The sequence below is a fragment of the Muntiacus reevesi genome, chromosome 1 (genome assembly GCF_963930625.1).
Source record: "Muntiacus reevesi chromosome 1, mMunRee1.1, whole genome shotgun sequence".
In the NCBI taxonomy this organism is placed as follows: Eukaryota; Metazoa; Chordata; class Mammalia; order Artiodactyla; family Cervidae; genus Muntiacus; species Muntiacus reevesi.
The window spans coordinates 167,956,404-167,969,442 of record NC_089249.1 but is presented as its reverse complement, the minus strand read 5'-3'; the positions used below and the strand labels follow the sequence as shown (position 1 = coordinate 167,969,442).

The window sequence follows — 13,039 nt, the reverse complement described above, 5'->3', positions numbered from 1 at the left end:
GCCAGCGTGCCGAAGGCGGTGCAGAAGCTCTGCGGGGGCCATCAACAGGACCCACTCCCCCAGCATTCAGAATGCTGGTTCTTCGTTTCATTTTTGGAGACGTAATTTCAGTTCTGTTCTAGGGAAGGCTCTTTTCAGGATACCAACTGCTAATCAGTACCTTTCCTAAGGGACCTGGGACATCCGAGCCCAGGGCCCAGGGACCCTTGCTGCAGATGCTGAAATGCCCAGGCAGGCAGCAGGACTGGTACCAAAAGCAATCACAGAGATCCACAATTCCCTGCCCCACCTTCCCCATCGCCCTCCCGCCCACCCTGGTCTGGCCGATTCCTGACCACACAGCTAGAAAGAGCCCGTGTCTTTAAATAACTTCCTGCTTTCCTCTTTTCTCGGAAAAGCGGCTCTTCAAAGAAAGCCTGCAAGCGGGGTGCATTCCCGCTAGGCTGCCAGCATCATGGCAGGAGCGCTGTGCTGACCGGACCTCCAGGCTGCTCTGCATGCAGGCAGACGGGGGAGCCGGTGCGACGTGGCCCCAGCAGGGCCGGCTGGCGGGGGCGGGAGAGGCGCCACTCACCTGGAAGAGCCCGTGGTGGTGGACCACGCCGTCCTGCGTGTGGAGGAGGGAGAGCAGGGAGTATTCGGTGTGCAGCAGCATCTTGCCTTGCCGCTCCTCCTGGCTCTCACTTCCTTGGCCGCCCCTCTCCTCAAGGGTGAGGATCTTAGGAAGGCACGTACACAAAAGCAAAGCCCCACAACCTTTACTTTTCCAAGCAGAGTGACTGGAACAGGAGAAGCAGGGGTTCACGTCTTCCCACGCCACCCCGGCACATCCACCAACACGTGTGGATGAAGCGAAATGGTTTTTCCCGACGTGACGGCAACGTGAGCTTCACACGGAGCCCCCGGGAAGAAGTGGCACTGCTCTTGTCCACGGGTGGTGCGGAAGGTGGGCGGAGGGACGAGCGGGGCAGGCAGGAGGGCCCTGGGGTCCCCACCCCCACGCCCTGTGCCTCACTCACCTTCAGCTGATAGAAGTCATCTGTGCCATCCTTCCTCGCCAAACACTGCACGATGCTTGGCACTGGTGAGTTGCCCAGACGGGGACCTGTGGCACAGACAAGCCGCTGGCTTTACTTCTCGGGAGCCCTGTCCACCATGGCGCCGAGCCATCATGCCACCACGGGGGCTTCTGGCTAGATCTTTTCTCCTGGAGGACACCATGGCTCACACCCACTTAAAAAAAGGTCACCCCTCCAAAAGTGGAGCAGTGTGTGTGCATGTCTGAGCACATCTGGTTTTTATACCTTCTCAGCACGAGGTGCGTACTAGAATCTCCGAGGAGCATGTGTTAAAAGCAGATCCCAGCTGCAACCTGGGCCCTCTGAATCACCAGCTCCAGGGTGAGCCAGGAAACCGTCCCTTGAACAGGCTCCCCTGGTGGTCTGCTGCGGCTGTATATCAGCTTTTGGGAACTTCTGTACTCCTGGAGATGTACGCTGCTCACTGGTCTGTGACAGCGCCCCGAGCTTTCGGAGCATCAATCAGGTAATGAGTGTCACAGTCTCACTGCCTTGCTGAAAAACCTGAACAGTACTCCACTGCTTTTAATAAGAAATTGAAACTTTCTGGCCTCCAAGGTCTTACATGATTTGGTTCCTGTCCAGCTTTCAATGGATCATGTTTCCCCAACCCCTCCTCACCACACTCCAGTTCTGCTGGACTCTAATTACTGAGAGGTTAAGCCCTTCCCTGTCTCTGGGCCTTTGCACTTGCTGTCCCTTCTGCCTGGGACGCTTTCCCTCTGCTTTTCACATGGCTGCTCCTCATCCTTGGCTGTCAGAGCCAATGTCACTTCCTCATAGGGAACCTTCCTTGTCTACAGTTGTCTCTGGGCCCTTCTTGGACTCACATCATCCTGTTTACTTCCTTCAGGGCCCTTCCCCCTTCCCCCCACTCCTGTGGTGATCGCCTGTGTTGTTTACTCTCTTTCTTTTTCTAACTAGAATGTTAAGTTCCGTGAGGGCAGGAACTTGTCTTTTTTTTTTTTTTTTAACTTTATGGTCTTTATTTTTAGCTTTAGAGTGTCTCCAACCTTCCTGCCCAATTTTTTTTTTTTTTTGTTCTGTGCCTGTAGGTGTGTGGGATGCAGGATATTAGTTTCCTGACCAGGGATTGAACCCACGCCCCCTGCAGTGGAAGCACAGAGTCCCAAGCACTGGACCACTAGGAAGCTCCCCAGTAACCTGTCTGTCTTAATCACTGCTGCATCCCTGATAAACAGCACCGGACCAGAACGTAACAGGCTCCATGTACTATTTGCTGAGTGACTGGAGCTGGAACTATCCTGTACTCCTAAGTTCAAGATGCTGTGCCAAAGCAAAATTCACACCCAATCTCTGGCTGCTGGGAATGCTGGGGTCCTCAGGACCCACCCTACCTGCAACCCCACGCATGCAGTCTGGAGCTGCTGGGCCTTGAATATCATGCAGAAAGGCCCTGCTGCTCCTCCGGACCACTGGGAACACCCAGTTCTACCCGATTTTGGTGCCAACTTTATAAGTTTGCAGCTGTACCAAATGTTTTGCAAAACTATTGTGCCCTCCATGAATGGTCAGAGAAGCGCCCTGGAAGGTGGACTTTGGGTTCTAGGACAGTTTGTGTGCGTCCTGAGGGCAACGTCCTGGGGGCACACATAGGACTCTCCTGGGGGAGACTGTCCAGCTCTCGGCTGACTCTAATCTAAGGCTGGTGAGCTGCAACTGAAATGACAGCTCCTGGTGCAGAGTGAACCTTCCACTCTCATAAACAGACTCCGCTTAAACCAACAGAGGGTTGGTCAGGGCCCCGCACTGGGGCGGGTGCAGCGCGGCACTCTGTGTGTCCGCAGGTCAGACTGGGCTGCCCCGGGCCCCCACTCACCTAGCCATCAGAGGCTTACCCAGGATGAATGGTCCAGCTCTCTTGGCATTATTTCCAGAAATCCCACTTCCTAGAGCCTTCGCCCTGGCCGACGTTTCCCCAGCTCCTCTGTCTGATGCTCTCCGCTTCATTCTCAGCTCTAGACGAGACAGAAAAGAGCCTTCTCACTGAGCAAATCAGCGAGCTTCCTCACGCTAACCCAGCCTGCGAGGCTCTGACTTGGGGGTGTGTCACACAGCGGCTGCTGCTGTTTCCGCGGCCGCAGTCACCTCCTGCCCCTTCCAGAGTAGCATGGAAGGTTCTCGGTAACAAAGAATCATGACTCCTTTTCTGCGGATTAATTAGGTGCTCCAGGTGGAGGTCCTGGCTACAGAGGTGGGCAGCTGGCCTGCCTCAAAGGGTCCATTCAGATGCAGAGAGGAGGACACTGAGTTCTGTGTACATGCCAACTGGGCTTTCTTGAGACAGAGAGCTGGCCCTGGAGCGACTGTTTTCGAAGTGAGGTGAAAAAAGTGAAAATGTTAGTCCCTCAGTCATATCTGAATCTGCGACCTCATGGACTACAGCCCGCCAGGTTCATCTGTCCATGGAATTCTTCAGGCAAGAGTACTGGAGTGGGTTGCCATTCCCTTCTCCAGGGGATCTTCCTGACCCAGGGATGGAATCCGGGTCTGCTGCACTGCAGGTGGATTCTTTGCCATCTAAGCCACCAGGCCTTCCCCCCAAATACCCCTTTCCCCTAAAGGAAAGGGGACATGGGAACCAGATTCTAGAAGACATTAACCTCTCAACTTGGGTTTAAAAAAACAAGGAGTTGCTCCTTCTAGCTCTCTGCACTTCACCCCTCAGGAAGACAGTGTCCTGGAGGTGGGGTGGGGAAAGGTGGACACAGTGGAGTTCCCACACAGGAGGGAAGACGGTCCCAGGGGTGCCCAGGAAAGGCCGCCTGCTCAGCCCTGAGACCTCGGGCCCAGAGTGGGTGCACTTCCCTGAGGAGGTGATGCTGGAGTGGGCGAGAGGCAAGGTCATTCCAGAAAGAGGGGCCTGGGTGTGCAAACGTACATAGCAAGAAATGGCACGGAAGCAACATACTTCAAGCAGTCTGTGTTGCTGGAGTGTATGCCGTGAGGCAGGGAGTGGTGACAGAGGGCCCAGAGAGGCCAGCGAGGGCCAGATCTAAGGGACCTGAAGGCCACGTCAGGAGTGCAGGCTTCACTGTTACACAGATGGCTTGCGAACACTGAATCTAAGCTTCTATCATTTTTTCTTTTTAAAAAAGTCACTGGCATTTCCTGCAGAAACACTAGAAAATACCCATGTTACCATCGAGATATAATCATTGTTAATATTCAATCAGACTTCCCTGTGTGTGTGTGTGTGTGTGCGCGCGCGCTCACAGTTCTGGTTATTATGAAAACTTAGACCACACTGTGACACCATTTCTAAGTGTCCTTGTCTCCCACCTAAAATATACCAGTATGATGAGGGTAAATTTTATGGTATATGTAATATATCTCAATAAAGTCACAAAAGAATCTTATTAGCATTCCTCCATCTTCTGTAGCATCACTTGAAAGAGTCTCCTTGGTAAGAATATGTCATGATTGATCAGACCACATGCCTATTCACAGACTTTGAGATTCTCTCCACTTTTTATATTTTTTATTAGCAGTTATGAACATAACATGTTGGCATAACCGCCTCCCTCAGGATAAACTCCAAGAATGGTCAAATGGGGTGCGTATTTTTAAAGAAGTGTGACAAACACTACCAGGCTGCTCTCAGGGAGGCTGTGCCGATTTATAGACCATCGGGCAGTATGGGAGAGTAAATCCTAGAACCTGCATCAGGAAGCAGCATTTCCATATTTTAAAAAGCTGCCAATCTCATGAATATTAAAAAGCATATCATTGTTTAAATTTGTAATTCCTTAATTATTCATGAAGTTGGACTTGTTTTACATGCTTACTGGTTATATGCAGTATTTCTTTTATGAATTTCCAGTTCATATTCTTTTTTTTTTTTTTTTTTTTACTGCTTTGTGTGTATTAGTCTTGGTGATTTTTTAGGAATTCTATATATTAAGGCTATAACTGCCATAGGATATAGTTTTTCTTAATCAGATAGTTTTCTTTTCCTTTAGTTCATTTTTGCCATTATTCATAGAAGGTATCCCTACTCTGAGAACCGGTGCTTCTTCACTAGTTAGCTTATATCTCTTCACATGCAGCCATTCTGGCCTCTGGCCCTTATTCTAAACCCCAGGAGACTGACTCCATGCAGTGAACTGGCAAGTGGGAGAGACAGCCCAATGTCCTTCTAGTCCAATCTACCAGATCTGCCTCTCATCCAGCCCCTAATTCATTTCCAGAGCGGTGCCACTGAGGAGCAGACCCATGATTTCACTGAGAGAGACGAGGATCAGGTAGCTCAGGAGGCTGTAACAGTCCCAGACAGAGCAGAAGCTATGGTCAGGCTCAGCGATGACCGCTGCCAACAAGGGTCACGCTGGCAGCAGATTCAGTCACTCACACAAGAGCAGGGGGAGAACACAACTGCTTCTGGAAAAACCCTAAAAAGCTCGGCAGTAATGTGTCTAGAACACCATTCCTACCCTTTGCCTGGCTAATTTCTGTGCATCTTTCTCAATTTGATATCACTTCCTCAGAGAAGCCGTCTTGATATCTGCAACACCAACAGGTCACAGTCTCGTTTGGTATCCTGTAGTTTTCGTACACTTTCCTTGTTTTGTGATTATATATTTATCTGTGTGCTCATATGCTTAATGTCTTTCCCCTAGCACTAGACTAAAACTCCCTCAGAATTAGAAAAAAACGAAAAAAAAAAAGTACATAAACCCATTACCCGCCCCGTGCCAGGCCCAGTGGATGCTCTGTGGGTGGCTGGACACCTTCCCTGCAGCAGCTGATGGCTCCTATGGGGTCCGCTGCCCTGTCCGGTAGATGAGTTGATTTTAGTACATCCTGGCCCTATTCCCTGGCTTCCCTGGAGCACTAAGCATCCTCTCTCCTCCTGGATCCTTGGAGAGCACCACTATGGCGTCATCGTATCCGTGTAGACGCTGCCTAGGCGCCCACGCGCAGGCATGGTCTAGACAACAGTTTGCCGGGAGCAGCTGCAGCACAGACAGTGAGTGGGCTCCACCTGACCCCACCCACCCCACTAAAGATTCAACTCAAGCAAATGGCATGGGAATTGCTCCAAGATGTAGGCAGACAGAAGGATGAGAGCAGACGGGCAGGGAGAGGGAGAAGATGCTGGCAGGGGAAGTGGTAGCAAGGCTGCTTCCCTTCCGGAACGTTCCTTCACACCACCAGAGCTGCGGAGGCAATGGATGCAGTGTGAGGGGGCAGACCTGGGCAATTGGAAGCTGTGGTGGGCTCGCTGGTGGGATGAGCGGAGACAACCCCCCCTGGGGACACACCCTCCTGTCTCCTGCCCCCAAATCATCCTGCTGTGTCCCCTTCACAGACACACCTGCAAATGGCCCACTGATGTGCCCACAGGGAGCCTGTTTCAAGGGATCATGGCCTCACAGTGAGAGTGCAATGTGGGAGCTCTGAGTACCCTGGTTTCAAAAGGACTTGGGGCCAGGCCTCTCCTGAGACACTGGTCCTCAGGCTGGGGTGAAGGGCCCTGACCCTGCCTGGCTAAGAGGGAGCCGTCTGCCTGGTGTCTCCTGGGCCCATGATTCAGCTTGCCAGAACTCAGCAGGCCTGATACAGAAGTCTCTGGAGCTTTAAGTCCATCCATTCTTCCAGGGCAATCCTCCCAGGTCAGCACCAGTTCCCTCAGAACCCGGACTCAGCAGACAGCTCTGCGAGGCAAAAGAGGGTGAGGGGGAAGCATGCCCGCCGCTTGTAGGCTGCTCTGCTCAACTCTCAAGTAGGGGGTTCCCTTCGCCTGACCTGGGGAGCAAGCTGTGGGCATCAGCTCTGTGCTCACATCACAGCATACCCAGAGGAGGCGATGCCCACCCCACCCTGCTTGTTTGCCATTAAGGTCATCCTGTCCCAAAGCTGCTTGGCGATGTGAGCCCAGCTCTCCCAGAAGGCAATGAAGGCTAGGCCATCGGCACCGCCCAAGGTTCTAAGGCCCAGGATGCCCAGTCCAGGGCTGCAGTGTGCCATGGTGCAGGACAGCTGGGCAGGGGAGCGCCAGGCGGGGCACCCTATGGCAGACCGTGGTTCAACACGGTGGGCATACCACCAGCCCCCCAAGGAGGTGGGCTGCAAAGAGAGAGGGTACTGAGACCTTCCCAGCTCAGTCCTTCTTCAGCTCCACCCAACTACAAGGCAGCTGAAGCCTGGCTGAGGCAAGGAGAGGCCTATCACTCACACCCAGAAGCATCCCCACGGGTATCCATGCGGGTGCGTGGATGCAGTCCCTGGCGATGGCCACTCACACACGCACAGAGCCAGCGCGAGTGCCCAGCCCCACAAACACGAGGGGCAGCACAGGGCCTGTCCACATGTGCAGAGTTCTGCACTCAGCCTCGTGGTAGGCTTCCTGCTGCAACCTCAGGGCTCCTGGAGAGGTGGGGGACCCTGCAGACCGAACCAGTGCAGGCGGAGTGCAGAGGTGGTCCCTGCAAGGAGCAAACAGCAGACCCCAGCCCAGTGAACTACTTCTGTGTGTGCATGTCTGTGATGACACCACAGCTGGTGGCCACGATCTGTCAGCAGCTTCTAATGCCTGCTAGGAGCCGAAGGACTTGTCTACACTGCAGGGTCACACTGAGCTGATAGTGTCAGGACTCAAGCTGTCCCTATCCCCACCCCCATGTTTCCTGGCTCTGTCAAAACAAAACAAATAAAAAGATCCTGAGCTGTACAGGCCCCTGTCTTCTGGGCTTTATCTCTGGCAGTGCCTACTGAAGGCAGGGACCCTGCCCCTCTGTCCAGCCCACCTGGCCCCTGGAAGTCAGCATAGGTGCTCCCACCCATCTCTGGCTTCAGCCCTATTTGCCACACATGTGTCAAGGGTCTGCGTGGCCACACCCACACCAGACTCCAGGAAGGAGGTAGAAGATGGTCTCTGTTCACAGGACGCTCAGGTGGCAGAATGATGTGGTCAGAGCAATACGTCTCAGTCGATTCCATGCCATGGCACAGACAGAAACACTGGTACTACACCACTTGTGGGTGGGGTTGGGGGTGGCAGTGGAAAGCTTAGGGTGCTTTCTGCTGCAAGCCTCAGCTGACTTCTGCTTGGTCCAGTCACTCTCGAGCTAAAGGGATCACCATCTTGACCTACATAACCCAGACTAGCTGGGATGCTCAGAGTCAGAGCAAGCCCAGCAGCATTACTTAATGATGAGATCTTGGACGAGATCTTATTCTGCATGTGCAAAACCCAGAGTACAGGATCCACCTTACAAGGTTGATCTAAGGATTCAGTGAGATGACCCATGTAAAAGGGTTAGCAAGAGTATTTACTGGCATATTATGAACATATGATAAACTGTGCTTTTCTTAGCTTAAACGCAGGAACTTTGAATTTCTCTTGCTGCCCAAGGGAAAGGAACAGTCAGGCACTGACTTGGAGCGGGGGTGGGGAGAAGAATAAGGAAGATAATCAGACTGAAGGCTTAAGAGACCCTGAACTTGTTATCTGTCTGCCGGTCTGATACTCCAGGCTGGGTGGGTGTAGGTGTGGGTGTGGGTGGTCTGATGGACAGCCCGAGTGACATGTTCAGCTGAATGTGGGGAGGAGAGGAAGCCTGGGGGCTGGTTGAGCTCCTGAGGAGGCAGAGGGGTGCGGGGCAGTACCAGGTACGAGTCTGCAGTAGAGGGCAGGGTACAGTTGTTTTGTGGGTCAAGGGGAGGGCCTGTTCTTTTAGGCAGAGGTACACAGCATCTCATCCTCTTGTTCTGTTTACTGGTTTATGGGGGAGCAGAGGCCGGAGCACTAGCCGCCAATTATCAATTCAACCCACAGTAAGGGGCTGTCCAGAATGATGATGTTGTTGTTGTTTAGTTGCTAAGTCATGTCTGACTCTTTCATGACCCTGTGGACTGTAGCCCACCAGGCTCCTCTGTCCAGGGGATTTCCCAGGCAAGAAGATTGGAGGGGGTTGCCATTTCCTTCCCAGGATGATGAGGCCACACCAAATGAGTCCTTCATCATGAGCCAGTTGGGGGGCAGTGAGGAGTCTAGAACTAAGACCTAGTGCCTCTTTGCAGGATCTCTTGCAGAGGGCTGTGGGAGGGGGACAGAGCACACATACTGGGCTGTAAAACTGCTATCAAAGGACATGAGGCTAGGTGTGTGTGTTTGACAAAGTGACTGAATCGTTAGAAGACCTGTGAAATTCACTATGTGTAAATATACATTAAAAAAAAAGCAAACTGCAACCTTAACCACATGATCAAAGTTATACCACTAATAACAGAACAATCTGACATCATGTTACTCCTGCAACCTTACTGAAGTTAATTTTTTTTTTTTTTTTTTTTGCCAAAAATGCATAACCTGAAACTGATCAGAAGACAAACTAAAATTGAGGGAACGTTCAACAACAGGCCTATATGCTTCAAAAACATCAACATCAGGTAGTTAAAAAAAGGCTGAAGAACTGGTCTCATTTGAAGGAGATTAAAGACAGGACAAATAAATGAGACAGGTGATCCTGAGGGGAAGAAGTTATATTTTGAACAATTAGCAGAATCTGAATATAGACTGTGTATCAGATGCTACAATGTTAAATTTCTTGAATTTGAAAACTGCCCTGTGGTTACATAGGAGAATGTCCCTGTTCTTAGGTTACAGATGCTGAAGTGCTTAGAGGTGAAGTGTCACCATGTCTGGAATTTACTCTCTGGAGACAGAGGAGAAACTGCACCCTGCTGGAACAGCTCCCAAGACCCTGGAAGAATCTGTTGTCCAAATTCACAGGTTCAAAAGGATTTCTTGTGGGTACAAAGCTCACAGAAGCAGAATTTGGAATCTCATACTTGTGGGGTGGAGCCAGCCTGGTGTGAACAGGAGTTTGGAAAACTATTCTAAGGGAACCAGGGGCAGGGGTGGGATGGAAATGAGGTCTCTGTGCGATCTCAAGGTCTGCCACCTGGTGGCGTCTTTCTATAGTGCATCTTCAAAGGGTGTCTCCACCCACTGCAAGATGGTAGGGCACTGTTCTAGTCAGGAAGGATACAGGAACAACTCCATCAGAAGACCCCCCGCCTCAGCTGCCTGTGTAACTGAAAAGTGAAAGTGTTAGTCCTTCATCATGCACGACCTTTTACGATCCCATGGTCTATATATATATAGCTCCCCAGGCTCCTCTGTCCATGGAATTCTCCAGGCAAGAAGACTGGAGTGGGTTGCCATTCCCTTCTCCAGGGGATCTTCCCGACCCAGGAATCAAACCCAGGTCTCCGGCATTGCAGGCAGGCTCTTTACCATTTCAGCCAGCAGGGAGGCCCTGTGTAACTGGGGCTGGACAAACAGATTCCAGCAGGCAGCTCTCTCTCCTCTGCTCGGGGACCTGGGCCTGCACAGCTCCATCTGTCTCTGCTGTGGGGGTCCTCCAACGCTTCCGGGGGTCTTTCGGAAGAAACCCAAACTCCTCAGTAAGCCTGGCCAGGCCCAGGCTTCCCTGCCTGTCTATGCCCCATAAATCCAGCCACACCACATGACTCACAAGTCCAAGCGTGCCATGAGCACCCCTGCCCGGTTCTCCCTTGGTCCTCACAGGTGTCACCTCCCGCAGCAAGTCCTTTCCTCTTCCGGCTGCCAGAGCACACGGTCTGCCCCTGTGTGCTGTAACCACTGTCTGACTCCCCTGCCTCCATCACGCTCCAGGCTGAGCAAACCCAGCCCCAGTTCATCTCCACTTCCCTGCACCCACCCACTGCTGAACGAGAAAACGGAGAGTGCAAAAGTGTCTGTTATGCACCCGGAAAGTACTAAAACCCACACTGGGGCAGGGGGCAGAGAAGACCCAATGAGCGGCCAGGAGCTGAAGGGAGAGAGACCCAGAAGAAAGTACGGATGGTCCACCAGCTCTTGGCAGGAGCCAGAATCCAGGAGCAGAGAGAGAAGGGGTCACAGCTGTAGGTAACTGGGCTGCAGTGGTGCTGGGAAGTCTGTCCAGGAAAAGTCCCATGTCAGAAACGCCCGGATGCCTGGGGCAGGGAGGTTCTGGGCTGATCGCCAGGGGTTGTGCTTACAGTGTTGGCTGCTGGAAGGCAACCCCCCCACACTCCCGCCCCTGAGGAATGAAACCCATTCACAGCATGCCTGCAGACTGGGACCAACCCCTCACTGGCGAAGGGACAGATCAGCCCCCTTTTTGCTGAGTCCGGCAAAAAAATCTGCTTTCCTGCAGTAAAGTGTGGGAAGGTGTGAGTGACAGCCTGGCTTGCTCCTCACTCAGGGGATAGACTCTCTGGACACTCTAGGTTTGGAGTGTGAAGGTCCTTCTGCTGGTCAGAAAAATTCCCATCACTTGTTTTCCCCCAGAAAAGAGATTTTCTGGCTCAGCTACGCTCTTAGTGGACTACACCTGGAAACAAACCACCGGACCTGAGGTGAGCAGTGTGAAATCTCAGCAGGTGACCCAGAGAAGATGCTCTGTGGAGTTGCAGAGGCTGGGTTGCTGAGAACCCCTCCCAGCAGCCCACAAGGCAGCATCCCCCACCCTTTCCTGACCCAGGCACTCGGGGAACCACCCTCACTGCACCTCTACACTCACATGCATGTGCTGCAACCAGTGGCCCAGCTTCCCTACAGACTTGCTCTCCGCATCCACAAAATCAACCCAGGGAACCAAGAGAAACTTGCAGCCCACGGAACCAAGTGTTTCAAACCAGGGAACAGTTACCCAAATGCTAGCTGGGAGCACAAGATGGATTTTGGGGTCAAGGCCTGGGTTCAAACTTCAGCTCCCATCACTCACTAGCTTGATGACCCTGAACTAGTCACCTACCCTCTGTGAGAGTCATTCACGCTCCGTGGGCCTCAGTTTCATCATTTGTAAAACAGGGGTGTCTCGAGGTCTCTGGTGGATGAAAGGTGAGGGTCCCTGCTCCATGCTGAGGTAGCTCCCTGGTGACAAGGCTCTCCAGGTGCATACCTTTTAAACCATCACCTGCCCGGCATCGACTGCTGCCAGAAATCGTTTGTTCTTAGTGTTTCCTAGATTTTCTTTCATTCTCACAACTTCATGAAGTAAAGATTTCCCCTCTTTTTTGGTCTGCTGACAAACCAAAGCCTCGAGACCCTCCCCAGCTCATCGGGCCAGAAGAGGGTGCCTGTGGCCTGTTCTCCTCTACCCCTGCTGGCTGGCTGGAAGGAGGCTCTGTGTGAGGGCTTTTCCTTGGAGTGTGGATGACAGCCATCCCTGAGCAGGCATGGACCCTCTCCCTGGGAGCCAGAGGGCCACAAGCAATCTCCCCAGGAACCCACTGGAAGCCACTGGCTTCCGTGCCCAGGATGGATGCTGGGGGATGGGGAGGCGGATTAGTAATCCCTCAGCCTTAGCCAGGACTCCCTGCTGACAAAGATTCATGCATGTGCTGTCATCTCCACCGTTCCAAAACAGAGTGATGATTTTGTTCATTTCTAAAATGCACGATATGTATAGCTCCAATCTGTCAGGAATTCATAACATCACATCCTTCTCTAAAAGCCTGCCTCGGGGGTAACGGGCGAACTGGCTGCTACTAACCAGAGCTCCTCTCTTGCAGGGGGTGCACCCCACCCCCGAAGGCCGCTGGGCGTGTGGGAGACTACCTGCAACGCCAGAGAGGAAGTGACTCAGCCCAGTGGGAAGTGGGAGGGGCAGCCAGAACTGGGGCCCCGTGCCCAGCCTGCTCCCCCCGCAGCACATCCGCAGACCCATCCCCTGTCACTGCTTTTCCTCGGCAGGACGAGAGTGGGCTGAGCGCAGTTCTGGGGGCCAGCTGGGGACTGAAGGCCCCCGCTGCTCACAGGGGGCCCTGTGTCTGCAGCTCGGAGATCCAGCTCCAGTCTCCTCCAGGAGGCTCAAGGAGATTACATAATCAGGAATGTCCCTCCTCACCTCCCTGCCCTGGGCAAGCCCCACTGGGCTCCTCGGTGGCCTCCATGAAGGCTGAGGGGAGAGACCTTCAGG

General features: G+C 52.9%; 1 protein-coding gene across 4 annotated transcripts in view; it reads right to left on the bottom strand.

Annotated features, from left to right (window-relative positions):
• STK40 (serine/threonine kinase 40) overlaps positions 1-13,039 on the bottom strand; it is a 37,380-nt gene that overhangs the window by 15,003 nt on the left and 9,338 nt on the right. For 2 of the 4 annotated variants that reach the window (XM_065916307.1, XM_065916303.1), the window contains exons 2-4: positions 2,939-3,058; positions 1,020-1,105; positions 575-718 (exon numbers count right to left, since the gene is read on the bottom strand). In XM_065916307.1, coding sequence (XP_065772379.1) covers positions 575-718; positions 1,020-1,105; positions 2,939-3,050 — 342 coding nt within the window. In that variant the 5' untranslated portion in view covers positions 3,051-3,058. Of the gene's footprint in view, positions 1-574; positions 719-1,019; positions 1,106-2,938; positions 3,059-5,784; positions 5,834-13,039 lie in introns of those variants that run through there. The other 2 variants (XM_065916318.1, XM_065916324.1) reach the window with 2 other exon arrangements.